This window comes from Canis lupus, chromosome 3 (assembly GCF_048164855.1).
Source record: "Canis lupus baileyi chromosome 3, mCanLup2.hap1, whole genome shotgun sequence".
Lineage (NCBI taxonomy): Eukaryota > Metazoa > Chordata > Mammalia > Carnivora > Canidae > Canis > Canis lupus.
In genome coordinates this window covers 53,977,733-53,995,455 of record NC_132840.1, presented here as the reverse complement: position 1 = coordinate 53,995,455, position 17,723 = coordinate 53,977,733, and the positions used below count along the sequence as shown (strand labels likewise).

At 52.3% G+C, this 17,723-nt stretch overlaps 1 protein-coding gene across 1 annotated transcript; it reads right to left on the bottom strand.

The window, feature by feature from the left end:
• Positions 1 to 4,567: 4,567 nt before the first annotated feature.
• PIRT (phosphoinositide interacting regulator of transient receptor potential channels) lies at positions 4,568 to 16,794 on the bottom strand. The gene is made up of 2 exons (XM_072821112.1): positions 16,336 to 16,794; positions 4,568 to 7,912 (listed from the first exon to the last, which is right to left on the bottom strand). Exon 2 carries the CDS (start codon positions 7,774 to 7,776, stop codon positions 7,360 to 7,362), a length of 417 nt encoding a protein of 138 aa, XP_072677213.1. The 5' UTR covers positions 7,777 to 7,912; positions 16,336 to 16,794; the 3' UTR covers positions 4,568 to 7,359.
• Between the last annotated feature and the right edge of the window lie 929 nt (positions 16,795 to 17,723).

Below are 17,723 nucleotides of genomic sequence, written 5' to 3'. Positions count from 1 at the left end.
GGCTTCCCTTCTCGGGGAGGCTCTTTCTGCTGGAATGTTCTGCTCCAAACCTTCCCCTGGAGGCCTCCTTCTCCTTCTTCAGGCCTCAACACCACCTGCTTCCCTGCCCCCCACCCCATCGCTGCCCCCTGACTCTATGGCCTGCATTGCTCTCTGACACTGGTTTGTTCATGGACGGTGTCCTTGCCCTTGCTCCTGGCCTGTGTGCCTCTGCTGAGGCCAGCTTCGGGGCTCTGTTTCCTTCACCTCCTTCTCCCCGGCTCCTAGCGACGTGTCCGTGTCGAGTGGATGGATGGAACAAGGTTGTCTTTCAGGGACCACATGCGAAAGGCCTCTGTAGATCATCCCAGACCCCTCCCAGGCAGGGCATCCTCTGTCCTCCGGATGAGGCAGGGACCTGTCTGGCCTGGCTGCGGCCACACCCGTCCCAGCCTTCCTGCTCCCCAACACCCGCCTACTAGGGAGTCACCCCTCTCCCTGGCCTTGACTGCAGCTCGCTCACCAGGCACCTCTCATTAGTCTGGGTTACGCTGCTCTTCCCCCCGAAAGCAAACACACCCTCACCCCAGGATTGGCAATTCTTGCTGGCTCATTACGTGGAGCTTTTCTTCCCTCTGCCAGTGAATGCGCACTGGGGGAGTGTTTGGCGACTATGCTCAGAATTAGTCACCTGAGGTCCTTACCTGGATGCTGAGTGACAATGAGCACGTTGTGAACTGGTCTGGGACCAGGCTCTAACTATAAACAGTGATGCCACTGGGACAGCCTAGCATGTGGTTGCAAAAATGCTGCTTTTCTTTTCTTTCTTTCTTTCTTCCTTTCTTCCTTTCTTCCTTTCTTCCTTCCTTCCTTCCTTCCTTCCTTCCTTCCTTCCTTCCTTTCTTTCTTTTTTTTCTTTCTTTCTTTTTTTTCTTTTTAAGATCTTGTTTATTCATGAGAGACACAGAGAGAGAGGCAGAGACACAAGCAGAGGGAGAAGCAGGGTGGGATTCAATCCCAGGACCTAACCGAAAGGGAGACGCTCAACAGCTGAGCCACCCAGGAGCCCCAAGCCTAGTGTCTTTATGAGAGGGGATCAGAACACAGACACACACACAGAGGGAAGACCTTGTGAAGGCCCGGTGGGGTGGGTGGGGGAGAAGGCGGCCATCTGCAAGCCCAGGAGAGAGCCCTCAGGAGGAGCCAGCCCTGCCAACACTTGGATCTTAGGCTCCCAGCTTCCAGAACCATGAGAAAATAAATGTCTGTTGTTTCAGCCGCCCACCCCCCACCCAGCCTGCGGTACTTTGTTCTGGCAGCCCTAGCAAACTCATGCAAGGATCTGCCCATTTGGAGAGATTATCTTGGATTTTCAGGGGTGGAGGGGCCCAATGTAATCTCAAGGATCCTTCTAAGTGAAAGAAGGAAACACAAGGGCCCAAGAAGGAGGTGAGGTGGCCATCAGTGGAGAAGTAGAGATCAGAATTGCTATGATTGCCAGCTCTGAGGATGGAAGAAGGGGCCACGAGCCAAGGGACATGGCATCCCCTAGACGCTGGCTAAAGTGAGGAACAAGTCCTCCCCTAGAGCCCCCAGAGGGAACGCCGCCCCACCAACACTTTGATTTTAGCTCCGTGAGATCCCTTTTAGACTTGCGACTTCCAGAGTGGTAAGATCATAAATGTGGTTGTCTTAAGCTACTCAACATGTGATTTTTGGATACATGGAGATAGATTTGGGACCTCACAAAACAATTGAACTGTTAATAAAGAAGCCCTTTGCAGACACGTTCGAATGAGGCCGGGCTGAGGTCGAGGGCAGCACCCACAGAGAGACCAACATCCCAGGAGAGGGCAACTCCCACCGCGTGCCTTTGACGGGAGGGAGGGTCTCAGGACAGAAGTGTAGCCACGTGGAGGAAGTGATTCACCACCACCATCCCCCCATCCCCCTCACCACACACACCAGAGCATGTTCTTCAAAAGTGGTGCTGTTGGAAGGCTGTGAGGAGAAAGGTCTTGGAGGAAGCAGCGAAAACCAAGACTGTGAAAATAAAGTGGTGAATATAATTGGGAGGGGGCGGCTCTCTCTGTGGGAGCCTCCTCATCACTAACCAGTGGGGTGCTCCCGCTGCCCTGCTGTCCCCACCCCCTGGGGCCAGTCTTCCCCTTCCCACCCCTGATGTGGGCACCTGGCACGGTGCCATTCCAGAGCCTGAAAAGGTCAACTGTGGGCCGGGTGGTCCTCCCACAGCACCCCAGCTTATTCCCTCTGGCCCATGATCAGTGGCCCTCGGCGCCCTCCTCCCAGGGCCGCCTGCTTGCTTGCTAGGCCAGAGCCTGAGCCTCCATCCCTTCATCGGGCCCAGATCCCATGTCTCACACGTAGTCCATGCTCGGGGGAAGGGGGATTGAAACGCTGCTGCTCCCAAGACACAGATCCAGAGGCTGCATCAGAGAAAGAGAGAGCCTGGGCACCAGCCGGGCGGGGAGTTAGACAAGCACTGCTGTGGTAGCATCTGGCATCCTTCTCCTTTCGGGCCTCCTTCTCTTGCAGCCCTGCAGGAAAACAGCCATTCCTTACACCTATGCTTCTTTATTGCTGGAAGAGGAGCCCATCCTGGTCTGCATGATTATCAGATGGGCTGTTGGCAACCGCTCCTCCTGTGCTTGGCAGTCACTCGCTTTGGTGCTTTGGCTGGAGGGCCCTGCTGGGGAGTGGGAGATGGCCTTCACCGCGGGGGGGGTGGTTGGGGAGGTGGAGGTGACTCTTGCTGAGCCTTCCTTCTCCTCGAGGTAGGAGACCTGACCTGGAGAGCCCCTCCTCCTTGCACCTGCAGCTCCCAGGAGATGTGCGCATAGCCCCTCAAGTAGAGCAGGCCCCCGGTGGAGACCCAAGGGAGCGGGCAGTGTGGCGCTGAGGCCTGGCTCAGCTGGTATCACCCCTGGAGCTTTGGGCAGCAGCCTGCATAGTCAGAAAGCTCGGATGGGAATTGGCCACTCTCTGGGGGTTCTGAGAGCACAGGCTCAGGGGTCCGAGGTGCGCCAGAAGGTAGGATCTGGATGGGTGACCACCGGTGGAGCTGCAGCAAGGAGAGACCAGGCCCAAGGCTCATCAGGGACTCCCTTCTAGTCTTAAAAAGATGGAGGGAGGGTCTTTTAAGAATGGGGTTGGGGGAACAAGCCCTGAGCCCCTCTCCCTGCAGAAAGCTTTAGAGCTCAGCCACTTTGCTGCCTGGAAAAGTGACACTGGATCTTGACTTAGATCCTTTTGATTCTAAGCACTAAGCACCCCCGTGGGAGGTGGTTTGGAACTTTCCAGGGGGTTATGAAGTTGTCCTGTGATGTGATGTGAGGCCATAATAGGCCAAAGTGCCAGCCTGTTCAAAATCTTCCCACTGGTCAGCAGAAGAGCCTGGCCTATGGGGCAAAGGCTTGGAGGTACCATGGCTACCAGGCTCTGGTAGTGTCACCATTCCTGCCTCTGACCCTATTCTGTGAATATTACCCCTTTGCCTGGTGCCTGGCTCTTAGGAGGTGCTCAGAACCCTGGGCTCTTTACTGGCTGGAGGCTCCTCTTGTCTCTCTGCCTTGCTCCTGGCTACTTTCCTGGCAGGACTTCTGGGCTCCTGCTTGGTTCGTCCTCCACTGCCTGTCTCCAGACCCCAATGTACTCCTGCTTCTCCCCACTTGCTGCCCCGAGCCCACCACTGTGACCCTGGGGCCTCTGAAGAGCTGAATGGGGTGAGAGGGGAATGGGTGTGGCCTCAGGAATCAGACCTTCGGGGTCTTAGTCCTGGCTTGTGTTGTCCTTGCTTGGTGTCCCCAGGCCTCATTTATCCTGTCTGTATGGTGGGGATGGTGGTAACAGTAGCAACAGAGAACAGGGTTTTGGGGAAAGATTAAGTGACACAGGCAGGTTTCTGGGATTCCCTCTTCTAGACCCTTGATCTCTGAGGGCTGGAGACAGTGACCATGTGTTGGATGTGGGGGGCAGGGGAGGGGACGGGGCGTCATGAGCCTGGCAATGCTGCTGGAACCAAAGGAGGAATAAAACGCTGCCTGTTCATCCAAAGCCGTCCTTTCTTTTCCCTTTAAGGACAGAGTACACCGGAGGAAGTGGAAAGTCGAGGTCACAGTGAGTCTGGTAGGGGGCCTAGTAGAAGAGGGTCAAGCTTTAAAACCTGGAGAAGCCAAAGAGGCTGGACCAGGAGAGAGGAAGAAAGGCTTCGGAGGGAGAGGGTTGCCACCCTTCTAGAGTTCATGGGGACAGGCTGACCTCCAGGTAGCTGCCTGCCTCACCCTGGCCCACTGGCTCATTCTGGAAGGTTCTTCTCCCCTATCTCTTTTTGGTCTCAATACTGAGTTTGTAGGGGAAAGGAAGAGACAGAGCTTCTGCTCTGCGTGGGGCTCTCAGCTCCCACCAGGCATCTGAGGCAGGAAACCCGCCCCCCCCCACCCCCTTTCTCCCAGATGGCACGCTGCAGGCAGGGGCAGGTGGTGAGGCGGGTGCACCTTTTAGAGGAAGGAATTAGTGGACATGGTCTCGGAACTCCAAGCCGGATAGAAAGGAATGAAAACACAGCGGACACTGTGCAATAGAATACAATTCAACATTACATCAGTTCTTTTGGGACTCTGAATTAAATCAAAGTCTCCCAAACAGAGAAGCAATGGGTGGAGTGATACCATCCAGGTAGCCGAACATGCGGGTGCTGGCCCTGTCCTCTTGATCCACGGGCACCAAAAGAGTCATGGGGGTGATGCCTTTTTTCCCCCAGAAATGTGGCATCTGATGGTGGCTGCATTTACAGGTCAGGTGCATTCATACCCCAGTCTCCTGTGCAGCGATGGTCTTTGGCAAAAGCCCCTCATCGTGATGCGGGCATGTTCCTTGGCCCATGCTCATCACGGATGATGCTTGGAGAGCTTTTCTCATTATTCTTCCTGAGACACTAGCTTAAGGGGGTAGGGCGCGTGGGCAAGTGCTCCTGGAAACCGCAAGATGAGTCCAGACCTTGGATACCTTCTAGAGTCATGGCTGCCCCCAAACTTCCTTCTATCAAGACACACGTGTTAGCAGCACCCACACAGACCCTTCTAACACAGCTGTGCCTGGACCACAAGCTTGGGGGTGGATACGAAATGAGACACAGGAAGTGTGGGTTCCCAGTGAGCTAGCTGGGGGTCTACCTCACTTGCCCCCATATGCAAAGCAACAGGAATGGAAGAGTGATTCCATAGGACCAGTAATGAATCTGCATTCCTGTCAGAGGAAGGGACACGACCTGTAAGCCCAGCCACTTGAGGCACCAGAACTACGATTGGTGACAAAGCACTTGCGACGGCCCCCCTGCCCCACAGATTGGTCTGTCTCACCTTTGTTCAGGGGACAGGTTAGCTAGCAGACTCGGCTACACTGTCTGAATGAGAGACATGGTCATTTGGGGTGAAGCCTGAAGGCCACAGGCTCCCCAAACTCTGGGTTCTTGGGGTGGGGTGGGGCACAGGGTGTCCATGGAATTTCCCATGATACAGATGGACCCATGTGAGATTCTGACTTTGCATATGGAACCACCACGAAGGATGGAAGCTTGTTACAGAGAGAGAGAGAGAGAGAGGTTGCGTGGTGACCAGGGAGGTGGGCCCAGAAGCCCCCGTGAGGGGACACAGCTCAAGCCAGTAGTGATTCCAATGTGGGATGCCCTCTCTTCGCACCTTACTATCAAGTGCTCTCCCCTGGGCCTCTGGCCTGACCTAGGGCAGCCTCCTGGTGTGTCACCTCAGAACCTCTGGTTGCTACCGGCAGCCCCAGATTCTGGGAACACTCACCTCATGGGTGCTCTCTGCTTGGTGGGTCCCCTTGAAACTCCCTTCCAGTCTAGGACCTCAGTGTGGTCCCTGGAGAGGCTGTACTCTGGCAGGTGGGAAGCAGGCCAAGAGAGGGGACATTGCTGTGCAGCTTCCTAATTGTGTTACGCTCCCCACTCATGCCACACGAGCTTCTATATGGCCATTTCTGCTGCTCAAAATGCCTCCCTGCCTCCCTGCTGCCCCCTTTACTAGCTCCTATCTTTCCTTCTGTTCTTAGTTCAGATGACACAGTGTCTGGCAATCCCTCTAGTGAGCTGTCCCTTCTGTGTTCCCACACCTGCCACATTTCTCCCACAGAAATGGAAGGGAATCACCCCTTGACCTGGTTGTACTCTCTCACTTTGGAAAGAAGGTGAGAGCAGGAACCTTGTCTGGCCTGTTCCCATCCCAGGGCCTGGCCCAGAACAGGGCACCCAATTAACGTTTGCTCGTTTGGCTGGTGGGGACAGGGAGAGCAGATAGGATTTTCTTTCTTTTTTTTTTTTTTTTCCAGATAGGATTTTCTAAAGCAAATCCTATCTCTGGAAACCCACAGACCATTCAGAGGTGGCATGCCCTCTTGGTTTTGGTTCTCAATGGAGGCGAAGGAGAGAACAATCCTACATAATGCCTCTGTAGGTCTCTGTCTTGCTGTGCTAGAATTGGGGGTAGAGGCGTGAGTTGAGGGAAAGAGGAAGTTAGGGCAACATGCACTTACTTGTTCATGGCTAATCGTCAAGTTCAGAGGGAAGAACCGTCAAGAAGAAGGTGTTAGAAGGTCAAACTGTGGCACCCCCGGCCTTCCCCTCCCACCCCACCCCCAACCCCAAAGGTCTCTGGCGTAAATACTGTCTTAACTGGGATGTAACTTCCTCAGCCGGCTGACTTGCAGAGCCTTTCCCAGGGGTATTGCCCTCCACTGTTCGCTCTTTGGGATGTTTCTTACTTGCGACTTGTCTTGTCCCTTGAAATGCAAGTCAGTATCTCATCTGCAAAGTCGGCTGGGGCTGGGGAACCCAGCGAGCCAGAAGCCGGCCTTCCCTGTCTTCTATGAGGGAACTCCATGGGTTGGTTTGAGTTCGAGAAAGATGCAAATGGGGAATGCAGCTTGGGCACTCTGACGTGCAAACGTGAGGTTCTCGTTTTGGGGCACAGCCTAGCCCAAGGAATTTCCCAGCATGCATAGCACTTGGCAGAGAGAGTTAGATGAGCGATAGCTGGATGCAGGTGCAGGGAATGAGCCACGAAAGGGGGTGGCTGTGGCCAGCATCACAGAAGGCGTAGCAATATTCGCAAGACTAAATGAGATGCAGCCAGCAGCATCCCCCAGCGACATGAGGAGCCCTGAGCTCTGTCCCACGGGGAGGAAGAGGAAAGCCTGTCCCAGGAAGAGGCTTTGCCTGGCTGTCTTGTGGCTAACCATCCCCCCATCAACCACCACCACCAAGAAGATGGGGATGTTGGATGCTATCAGAGCTCCTCCTGGTCAAGGCCACAGGGTGATGGGGAGAACAGGGCGAGGCCACCATCAGCGATTCAGGAAGAAGGACTTGAGGGTCTGGAAGAAAACGGACTTCTGTCTCTGCTTCTGTTTCTTCTTGATGATGGGCACCCACACCAGCCCGCACACCAGCATCATGAGTCCCAGGGACAGGAAGGCAGGCCCTATCATCTTAAGGACCTTAAGGCTGTTGTCACCCAGCTTTAGGGTATAGGCCAAGCAGGTGATGACCACACCAAAGAGGAGGATGGCGCCACCCACCGACATGATGACGATGGGTTTGCGGTAGATTTCCCAGTTACTCCGGGGCGAGGTGGTGGTCCAGACAGACTCACTTCTGGAGCTGATGCACAGGGAGCTGGCAGTCTGGCTGGGCAGCAGGTCCTTGGATTCTGGAGACTTCTCGTCGACCTCCAGGGCCTTGGGGAGAGCCTCCATCGTCATGGCTCCTCGAGACTGGGCACCCAGTACCCACAACAGCTAGAAGCAAGGGTGAAGCCGGGGGAGTCCTCACACACCCTTCCTGTTCCCAGCATCCGTCTCCAGCCTGGCTCACAGGAGGGCGATACTGGGTTCTGTGCTAAAGCCAAACAGAAAGATGAGATCCACATAAATAAGAAACCACTCCCTGGCATTTTTTTTTTCCTTGTGAGAGATAAATACTATAGGATTCTAATCAATTGCTTTTAGGATTTAAAACAGGGAACAGTGGGAAGCCTGGGTGGCTCAGTGGTTGAGCATGATCCCGGAGTCCTGGGATCGAGTCCCACATCAGGCTCCTCGCAGGGAGCTGAGCCTGCTTCTCCCTCTGCCTGTGTCTCTGTGTCTCTCATGAATAAATAAATTAAAAAAAAAACAGGGAACAGTGGTACCCCTTAAAAAAAAAAGCCAAAGCCGTGGTTTATCGAATGGCATCTTATTTTCCGACTCAACCACTTTCTCACTGTGTGACCTTCAGTGAGCGACTTAATGTTTCTGTGCCTCAGTCTTCCCATCAATAAAATAGAGATAACAATACTATTCATCTCATAGGATTCTCAAGGGGTTAATTGAGTTAAGACGTGTAATGTGCTGGAATGATGCATCCATAGCATTTTGCAAATGCTTCGTAAATGGTATCATTTGCCAATCACAGAGTGAGGAGCAGCCAGAGGTTTGATTTGAACCTGTTCTGCTCTTGCTCTTAAAACACCAGACTACATGTGGGCTAGAGAACATCTTTCTGTGCAGCCCGGGCTTGTATACATTTTTCCAAGACAGGAAGCTATGTTCCAGGTTCTGAGTGTGACCTTTTCACATCTGAATGCCCCCTTTCCCCATCCTTTTTGTGAATGACATCAAGTCAGATTCCTTCCTTCCCATTCTCAGGCCTATAAAGGTGTGAAGTCTAGCCAACCACCTGTTCCATTTTCTCATCCAGAGCCCTTGTGTGTACCCCGAGGTCACCAGAGCCCACTCCTCCCCCAGTCCCCACACAGGGGAGGCAGCTGGTCACCTGTGCAGAACACCTCCAGAGCTTCTGAGTGGCACCACTTACCTGCCAAATCCTCCTCCTCCCAAACCATGCTAGCTCAGATTCCTTTACCTTGGGGTTAAAACCTTTCATTACATAATCAAATATTGGGGTTTGAGGGCCAACACCTATATATTTGCAATAAGGCAATAAGATATGAAAGACCGAATTTAGAAACTTTGCTGGTATTGGGTCCTTTTTTGTGTGTGGGAGGAAGGGGAGGCTGAGAGAGCCCAGGTATGCATCCTGGAGGTCCTTGCCGAGTCACCGCCCTAATTCATCGCCCTTGACCTGTCTCCAGAGGGTCTGGGGCAGTGGTTCGTACTCTAGAGATGCTGCATCCCTTTTCATCCCTTTCAGTGAGTGAGTGACACTCTACGACGGAGAAACAGGAGCACGGTTGTAAGTTTTTTCATAGTTTTACCTTTACTCAATTTAAAGGACAATTCCATTCTGAGATATATTCTTCTTTCTTTTTCTTTTGGCAGTGGAATATTCCTCATTTTATGAAATGACCATGATGGAAAGAGGATTATTGGCTTTGTTAGTATCTGTACTCGGCAATATAGAAGTTGGTCATTTTATGTGGATATCTATGTATCTATCTATCATCTATCATCTTCTATCATCTATCTATCTATCATCTATCATCTATCTATCATCTATCCATCTATCTATCTATCTAAACTGTAATGGCCCATGAAATCTCAAAGAATGGGAACCTTTCATTTAGTTGACTTAAGAGGGCTGGGTCTTGGCCCAATGACAGGGCAAGAAGGGCTTCATTTTCTAGGCAGGAACCAAAGGAGAAGCAAGGGTGAGCTCTGTGACTTTTCTTCCTCCTCCCATCCCCTGCTGGCCAGGCAGTGGCTGTAGACAGAGGGGCAGGAGGTCAGGCATGAAATGAACCCCGCACTGGGCAAAATCACTCCTTCACAATTCCAGCAAGTCACCAAGCTTATTCTAGGTGTCTGTGTGATGATAGGGAGGTTCAGGTCCCTGACATCAGAGGGACCACCACTTGACACCACTTTACTAAAGCCGTGGGAACCTTGGCTGCTTACTTAACTCCCTGAGACTTACTAGCCCCACACCTAAACCAGGACAATGGAATATCTGCCCCATTGGGCTATGGGAATGGTCACACCCCACAAACACTGCTGCCCTGTGTGACATATGATGGGTGTTCCAGACCCGGCTGTTATAATTCACATAGAGAGAGGCAGAGACACAGGCAGAGGGAGAAGCAGGCTCCCCTGTGGGGAACCCAGTGAGGGACTTGATCCCACTACCCTGGGATCAGTCCCTGAGCCGAAGGCAGACGCTCAACTACTTAGCCACCCAGGTGCTTCTGGGCTAAGGGGCTTCTAAAACTATCTTAGATCAGTCCTCCAGTGACTCAGACTTGAATTCTGAGAATTCAAGTTTCCTGAAAAATCACCGACTCAGGGATGATAGGAGGTTCATCACACTTTATTAAAGTCCTAAAAGATTCTCTCTCTCTTTTTTTGATATCAGGGTTTCTCAACGGTAGCACATTTGGGGGTGGGCATGATTTTGTTATAGGGAGGCAATCCTATGCATTGTAGGGCATTTAGTTAATGGCCCTGACCTTTACCCACCAGATGCCAGTAGCACCACCACATCTGGTCATGATGATCAAAAATATCTCTGGCAATTGCCAGATGTCCCCTGTGTGTGGTGAGGGTGGGGAACTAATCTGGTGTGTAGACTGCCACCTCATACCAGCCTTTCCCTTTCTCCTAGCTTGCAAACTGCCTGAGGGCCAAGGCTGAGCTTACTCATCCGCCATGAGGAGGGGGCCCCCTAGCCTGGCCCTTAGCAGGTGCTCCAAGGACTTGGCCTCACTGCTGCAGCTCTCTGAGGACCCAGAGAGCAGATGGGGAGCCAGCCAGGTGAGGGCAACCACATGTTCAGGTTTGAATTAAGTTCTTTGGGGTTTGGTTTATATGTCTCAGAGGATCCCTCACTCCCTGCAGTGGGCTGACTTGTCCACCCAGAACCTCAGAATGTGACCTTATTTGGATTAAAGGTCTTTACAAATATAATTAAGGCAGGGGTCTCCAGACAAGGTCATCCCCAAATACCAGTCCAATGACTATGGGCTCCATACAGAGGTAAGCCATGGTGAAGACAGACCCAGGGGTCAAAGCAATGCCTCTGCAAGCCAAGGAAAGCCAAGGGCTGCCAGCAACGGCAAGAAACTAGGAAAGAGACATGGCCTAGGTTCTCCACCAGACCCTCCAGAAGGAACTAGCTCTAACGGCACCTTGATTTTGGACTCTGACCTCCCAAATAAACTTGTGAGAATAAACTTCCATTGTTTTAAGTGACTGCATTTGTGGTAATTTGTTACAACAGCCCTAAAAAATTAACACACCCGACTTTCTTTGAAGTCTTTGACACCTTAGAGGTGGACAAGTACTGAGGCCTCAGAGGCTGGGCTTATAGGGGAGAGACAGGAAGGAAGGCTGGAGGGCAAGGCCTCCTGGACTCACCACAGATTTGAATATGGGCTTGGCCCCCAGGGCAGCCATTTGAGAAGAGAGGATGAATTGCTCTCCACAGAAGCCACACTTTTGGAGGGTCAGGAGGTACACTTAGAGGGGGGAGAAGGTAGCCCACACCTGAGGTTGGGTAGGCCATGGGCTGGTTGCCAAGATGGCACACTGGTCTGGGGCCATTTGGCCATGAGAAGGAGCAGGAACGACCCTAAGCCTGAATGTGAGCCGACCTCCAAACATGACCAAGAGAAGCCAGGCACACTTCCATTTACATAAAATGAGATTCTATTTACATAAAATTCAAAATCTGTGCTATTTGCAGGGAGGATAGTGGTTACCTTTGGTGGGGGTGGTGGATGGGGAACGCACTGGAAACTTCTGGGAGTGCTCTAATGTTCTGATTCTTGAGCTGGCTACAGCTGGTTACATGGGTGTGTCCTATCCATGCTGTATGGTCGTGATAAGACTACTTTTCTGCATGTAGGTTAAACAACAATAAAATGTTTAAACAAAGATAATTAAAAGGTATAACTAAATGCAACATGTTCTTTTTTTTTTTTTTTTTTTTTTTTTGATTCTGACTAGAACAGACCGATTGTACAAAAACATTCTGGGATCATTTTAAGGAAGGCTGAATTTGGATTGGGTGTCAGATGATGCTAAGAATTTAACATTTGTATTTGGTACAATAATGATATTACGGACACAGAAGAAAACGTCTTAAAGGTAATGGAGCTACATCTTGAAATAACATCCAGGAAAGAAGTGCCATGATGCTGTGATTCACATGAAAACATCAGATTCCAGGGCAGCCCAGGTGGCTCAGTGGTTTAGCTCCGGCTTCAGCCCAGGGCCTGATCCGGAAGACCCATGCTCGAGTCCCGCGTCGGGCTCCCTGCACGGAGCCTGCTTCTCCCTCTGCCTGTGTCTCTGCCCCTCTCTCTCTCTCTGTTTCTCATGAATAAATAAAATCTTTTTAAAAAAATCAGATTCCAGATACATATGACAAAAAGCTCAATAGTATTAAATCCAGATGGTGGATCTCTTGGAAGTTCGTTATGATCACTAACTCTATTTTTATGAATGTTTGCAAGTGCTTATAATAATGGGAAACTGAATATACAGACAGACAATGGCTGGACCACATCTAAAGCCAGAACTCTGGGGCGCCTGGGTGGCTCAGGGATTGAGCATCTGCCTTCGGCTCAGGGCATGATCCTGGGGTCCTGGGATCCAGTCCTGCATCGGGCTCCCCGCAGGGAGCCTGCTTCTCCCTCTGCCTGTGTCTCCGCCTCTCTCTTTGTGTGTCTCACAGATAAACAAAATAAAATCTTAAAATAAATAAATAAATAAATAAATAAAGCCAGAACTCCTAGGGGCGCCTGGCAAGCTCAGTGGAGCATGCAACTCTTGATCTCTGGGTTGTAGGTTTGAGCCCTATGTGGGGTCTGGAGATTACTTAAAAAAAAAAAAAAAACAGAACTCTGACCCCAAGTCTGCAGGAAGCAGCCCAGGAAGCCAACCTACTACCTGTGTAAGTCTTGACTTTTAGGAAGTCAGGCCAGCGTCTCCAGCAACCAGCCCTGCAAGCCAAACAGTAACTGAGGACAAACTGCCTTTTGACAAATAACACCAAAGCAATCCAGTGGGGAAAGAGAAGTCCTTTTGACAGATGTCGAATAGGAAAAAAAAAAAAAGAAAGAAACCTGACCCCACCTCACAGCCTCAAAAAAAAAAAAAAAAAAGGATTTGAGACGGATCAGGGGCATCACCTAAACGTAAAAGCGAAAACCAGAAAGATTTTAAGAGGAAATGGTGGGGAATACCGTTGTGACCCAGAGGCAGGCAAACTTTCTCAGACTGGGCAAGGCCACGAAGCAAGTGCGGGAAGAAAAGCTCTAAAGTAAGATTTCGTCATCATTGAAAACTGTTCGTTAAAAGCTACTAAGAAGAAATAAAGGTGCAAACTCTAGGTTGGGAGAAAAGTTTTTGTGAAATACATATTTGTCAAAGGATTTCAATCTGGGACATATGAAGAACTGCTACCTTGGAGTGATAAAAAACACAGCCAGTTTCTGGTTGGGCCATGGTGGGTGAGACCCTGGCCAGGGTCAAGCGTGCATTCATGTTCCTTCCACCCAACTGTTCTCGATGACACCTCGTGACCTTAGCGAGGCTGGTAGGGTGGGACTGCAGGAGGAGGGGATCCAAGGCAGCCCCCGTCCCTGGCCTCAAATGGCCTGACATCTCGCCCAGCAGTTGTTCTAGAAGGTTCCAGGTGCCCTGAGCTGCTTCTCCAAAGCTGAAGCTGCAAATGGTGTACTCAGACAGGGGGCCAGACTCTCCATACCGCGCTGACTGCCGTTTATCAGACACTTGCTGTGGGGTGGGACCCACGCGGGGCACTCTGTCTGCACCATGCCACAGGACCCTCCCCCCCCAGCGCCCGAGATGGACGGCGGACCATCACCCCACGTTGCAGGTGAGGATCAGAGAAGTTAAGTGGTTTGCCTGAGGTTACCTCAGTGCCGAGGAGCCAGCCAGGGTCAGAAAGGATGGGGGGTGGGATCCCTGGGTGGCACAGTGGTTTGGCGCCTGCCTTTGGCCCAGGGTGCGATCCTGGAGACCCGGGATCCTGGTTCATGGAGCCTGCTTCTCCCTCTGCCTGTGTCTCTGCCTCTCTCTCTCTCTCTGTGTGACTATCATAAATAAATAAAAATTAAAAAAAAAAAAAAGGGTGGGGGGTTCTCGGAGACGGTGTGCCTCCAGGGCCCGAGTTTGGGTCGATCCTGCTCCCCCTCAGGGGACAGTTTTCATGTTCTTGTCAAACCAATGGGACAGTGAGCAGGGAGGACACTTGGAATGGGGCCCGGGCAGTGAACAGAACCGCAGCGGTGGCTGCCTTGGCCAACAGGTGAGGCCTTGCTCCGTGGGGTGGAGGTGCCAAGGATGGGGGTGGGGACTGGGGTCCCTAGTCTCTGTCACAGGCTTCCAGCTGCTCTGCTGGCCTCAGCTCAGGGACCCCTAGGTAGGGGGGCCTGTTACTGTCACTCCCATTTTACAGATAAGGACACAGAGGTCCAGGCTGTCTGGCTCCAGCACCGTGCTGTCGCAGGGATGGAGCTCACTTCTCCCTTCTCCTGTCTTCCCTGCCCTCCGTCCTGGCATCCTGCCACCCTCTTCCTGCACATCTTCATCTTGGCACCCGCTACCCTACCACCCTTTGCTGGCTGCGCCTTGCCTGAATGTGTCAAAGCTGGGCAGTATTAACAGAGTCTCTAGGTTTAGCCGATAGAATGACAGGTGCCCGGGTAAATCTGAACTAGTCCTTTCCTTTGCTTTCCTTTTTTCTTTCCTTCCCTTCCCTTCCCTTCCCTTCCCTTCCCTTCCCTTCCCTTCCCTTCCCTTCCCTTCCCTTCCCTTCCCTTCCCTTCCCTTTCCTTCTTCTCTTTCTTTCCATTTATTTTTCTTTTTCTTTCTTTCTTTCTTTCTTTCTTTCTTTCTTTCTTTCTTTCTTTCTTTCTTTCTTTCTTTCTTTTCTTTCTTTCTTTCTTCTTGTACAATAATGCACCAAATACCACATGGGACGTACATCAAACATTTCTATGTTGTTTATGAGAGATTCAGTTTTAGCTGGGCATCCTTCTACGCTAAGAGGCAACTCTCACAAGAGACCCCACTGCATTTGGGCTCCGAGTTATCTGTCTCTTTTCAAACTTCTCCTCCCTGATAGGAGCTGGGCTATTCTGGGAATCGCAAGAACCAGAAGCAGAGCTCAGTGAGAGGGCATGCACCGGCTGCCTTGCTTGCTGGAGGCTGGGCCCAGAGAGCCCAGGTGGGAGGGAGAACCGGGGAGGGCCTGGCCGCAAAATACAACTGGCAGCAATAACACGATGGCTTATTTCTGAGAAAGGCTCATGCCGTGGACTTGTTTGCGACATTCCCTAGAGACATGGAAGCTCTCCCTCTCTCTCTCTCTCTCTCTCTCTCTCTATTGCCTGGAGTCCTCACCACCGCCCCACCCGGCTGTCAGTTCCAGGCACTGCCCTCTCTCCAGCAAGACATTCAGTTGGTGACCCCATTCCTCTGATAAGATGAGTGGGGCCCGGTGTCTGAGCTGATAAAGTAGAGGCCAGAGTGTTTCTGAATACGCCGCTCCTGTCACCATGGCTCGGCCACCCATCTGTCACCTGCTCACGGCGCTTCTAGGAAGGGAAGTCCCTCAAAGGTCACACTCAACCCAGACAGTGCCACTCGCCTCCCCCTTCCTGTCACCCAGCCAGCATCCAGGCCCTGCCCAGTAGCAAGGTGGAAAAAATAGCTCAGGTGACAATGTCTGCTTGTAGGAGGCTGGCTGGTCCCCGTGCACATGTTCATCCTACGTGGTTCTATCCCTGTTATGTGCCTGCCTGGTTTCCCCATTCTGAGATGAAGCGTGCCCCAGCCAGCTTGCTATACCATGTCTCCTGGGCACCTGCTCTGGGCTCCTGCCACACCTGTATGCAGCAGGAAGGGACCAGCGGCAGACGCTGAGGTCTCATCTGGGATTCCCGGGAGGACATTCTGGGTGTGAGGTCCCGCCCATGCACTCTGGGAACAGAAGGCCATGCCTGGTGCTTCACTGTCTGGATTTTTTGGTTCCTGCCCAGCCTTCCTAGCCCCTCCCAGCTGCCACGGGTGAAGACTAGGTGCTAGATACCCAGGGCTGAAGCAGCCGTCTGCACCCGGTTTTCCATCTGCCAGGCACATAGCACGGCAGCCCCCTCCTCCCCTGCCACCATTCTCCCTGGGCAGTTCCCTCCAGCCTGCTGGTGGCTGGTTCACCCTGTCCTAAGGCTCGGTTCGTCATATTTGTGTTCCAGTTCTAGTTCAGAGACTCAACACACTCCAAAGCAAAGTTAAAAATCAGCTCATTTCTCCAGGGAAATGGAAAGCCAGAGAGGATGGATCCCCCTCCTTACTTACTGTCCTCAATGTCCCATGGGAGAGGATGGTGAACCCGGTAGTCACACACGGCTCGATCAGGGGCAGGAAGCTTGCAACGAGTTTCTGTTCAAGTTCTGCATCCCAGCCGGAGAAAGCCTCCCTGGCCCCATCTAGGAGCTGGTGTGCAGCGGATCCCTGCCACTGAGCAGGCTCCAGTGGGGATGAGCTCACCAGGATATGGGCTAATGGGTTAACCCTTTGCGGGCTGCTGGCACAGGCACTCGTGATGTGGCTTTGTCTCAGCTCTGCTCAGCCACTATTGGACGGATCTTGTGAAAAATTAATGAAGCTTCTCTGCAGTCTGTCTTCAAGTTTTAGTGCAGATGTGCATTAGGTCGGTGTCTGGGCAGGGCTGCTTCTCTTGGCCTGGGCTCAGAAATCAGGAGAGCCGGACTTCTGGGTTGGTGATGTGAGCGATGGTGATGGTGGTGGTGATGGGGCTGCCACTGGGTGGATTTCTCAGAGGCTCTGCTGGCTCTGTCCAGGGCAGGTCGTGACAATGAGATCTGGGAGCTTGTGTTTGTTCTGGGTGTTGGAGAGGGCAGGTGGAGAGGTTATTTAACATCCACGTTTCCAAGAGGGCAGGGGTGCCTCTTGGAACCTCCCAGTGCCTGGGGGTGGGCACCACATGTGACAAAAGAGCAGGAGCACGTGGGGTCCTGCCCCAGCCCAGGCCCAGGCATCTCTGAACTGGGGGCAGACGTTCACCATGGCCTCTCCCACCCTCCCGGTTTATGCCCCTGTGGCTTTTCATGTGACCATGATGAGAACCGAATGATGGCAGCCACGAATGGAGGGCAAGTGTCTCTACCTCTGCAGTCGGACTGTGTTTGCAAAAGCTGCTTGTGAGGCATTGGGTTGTCCATCCCCAAGGTACTGAGCAGGACCCAGAAGCCAACAAAACTGCCTGAGATGTTGAAAGCCAGACTGGCCCTGCCCTTCCCCACACTAGCTAGAGGATGGGAGAAGCCATGACTTCTGCTGGCTGTGAGCCACCGGGTGGGGGACAGTCCTTGCCAATGGTCCCTCCACTGGATGGCTTCCTTCCCAGTTTCTCAGGGAGGCTCTCCCAGCAGTGGTCCAGAGACTCAGAAGACCAGGCAGGCGAGGGGATCGTTCATCTTTGCCAGCTTGATTTCTGCACCAGCTGCACAAACAGGAAATTTCCAGACCTAGAGAAATGGCAAGAGGGGAGGCTCTGAAAGCCACACACTGTCCACTCTGGGGATGAGTGTCCCTGGGAACTCGATCAGAAGGCTTTCGAGGACATTCTGCACTGCTGTCACTGCCTCTGCCTCTATGCTCTCCAACCTGTGTACGATCCGTTTCTCAAGAAGAAACCCTGGGGTGAATTATGCTGCGATGCA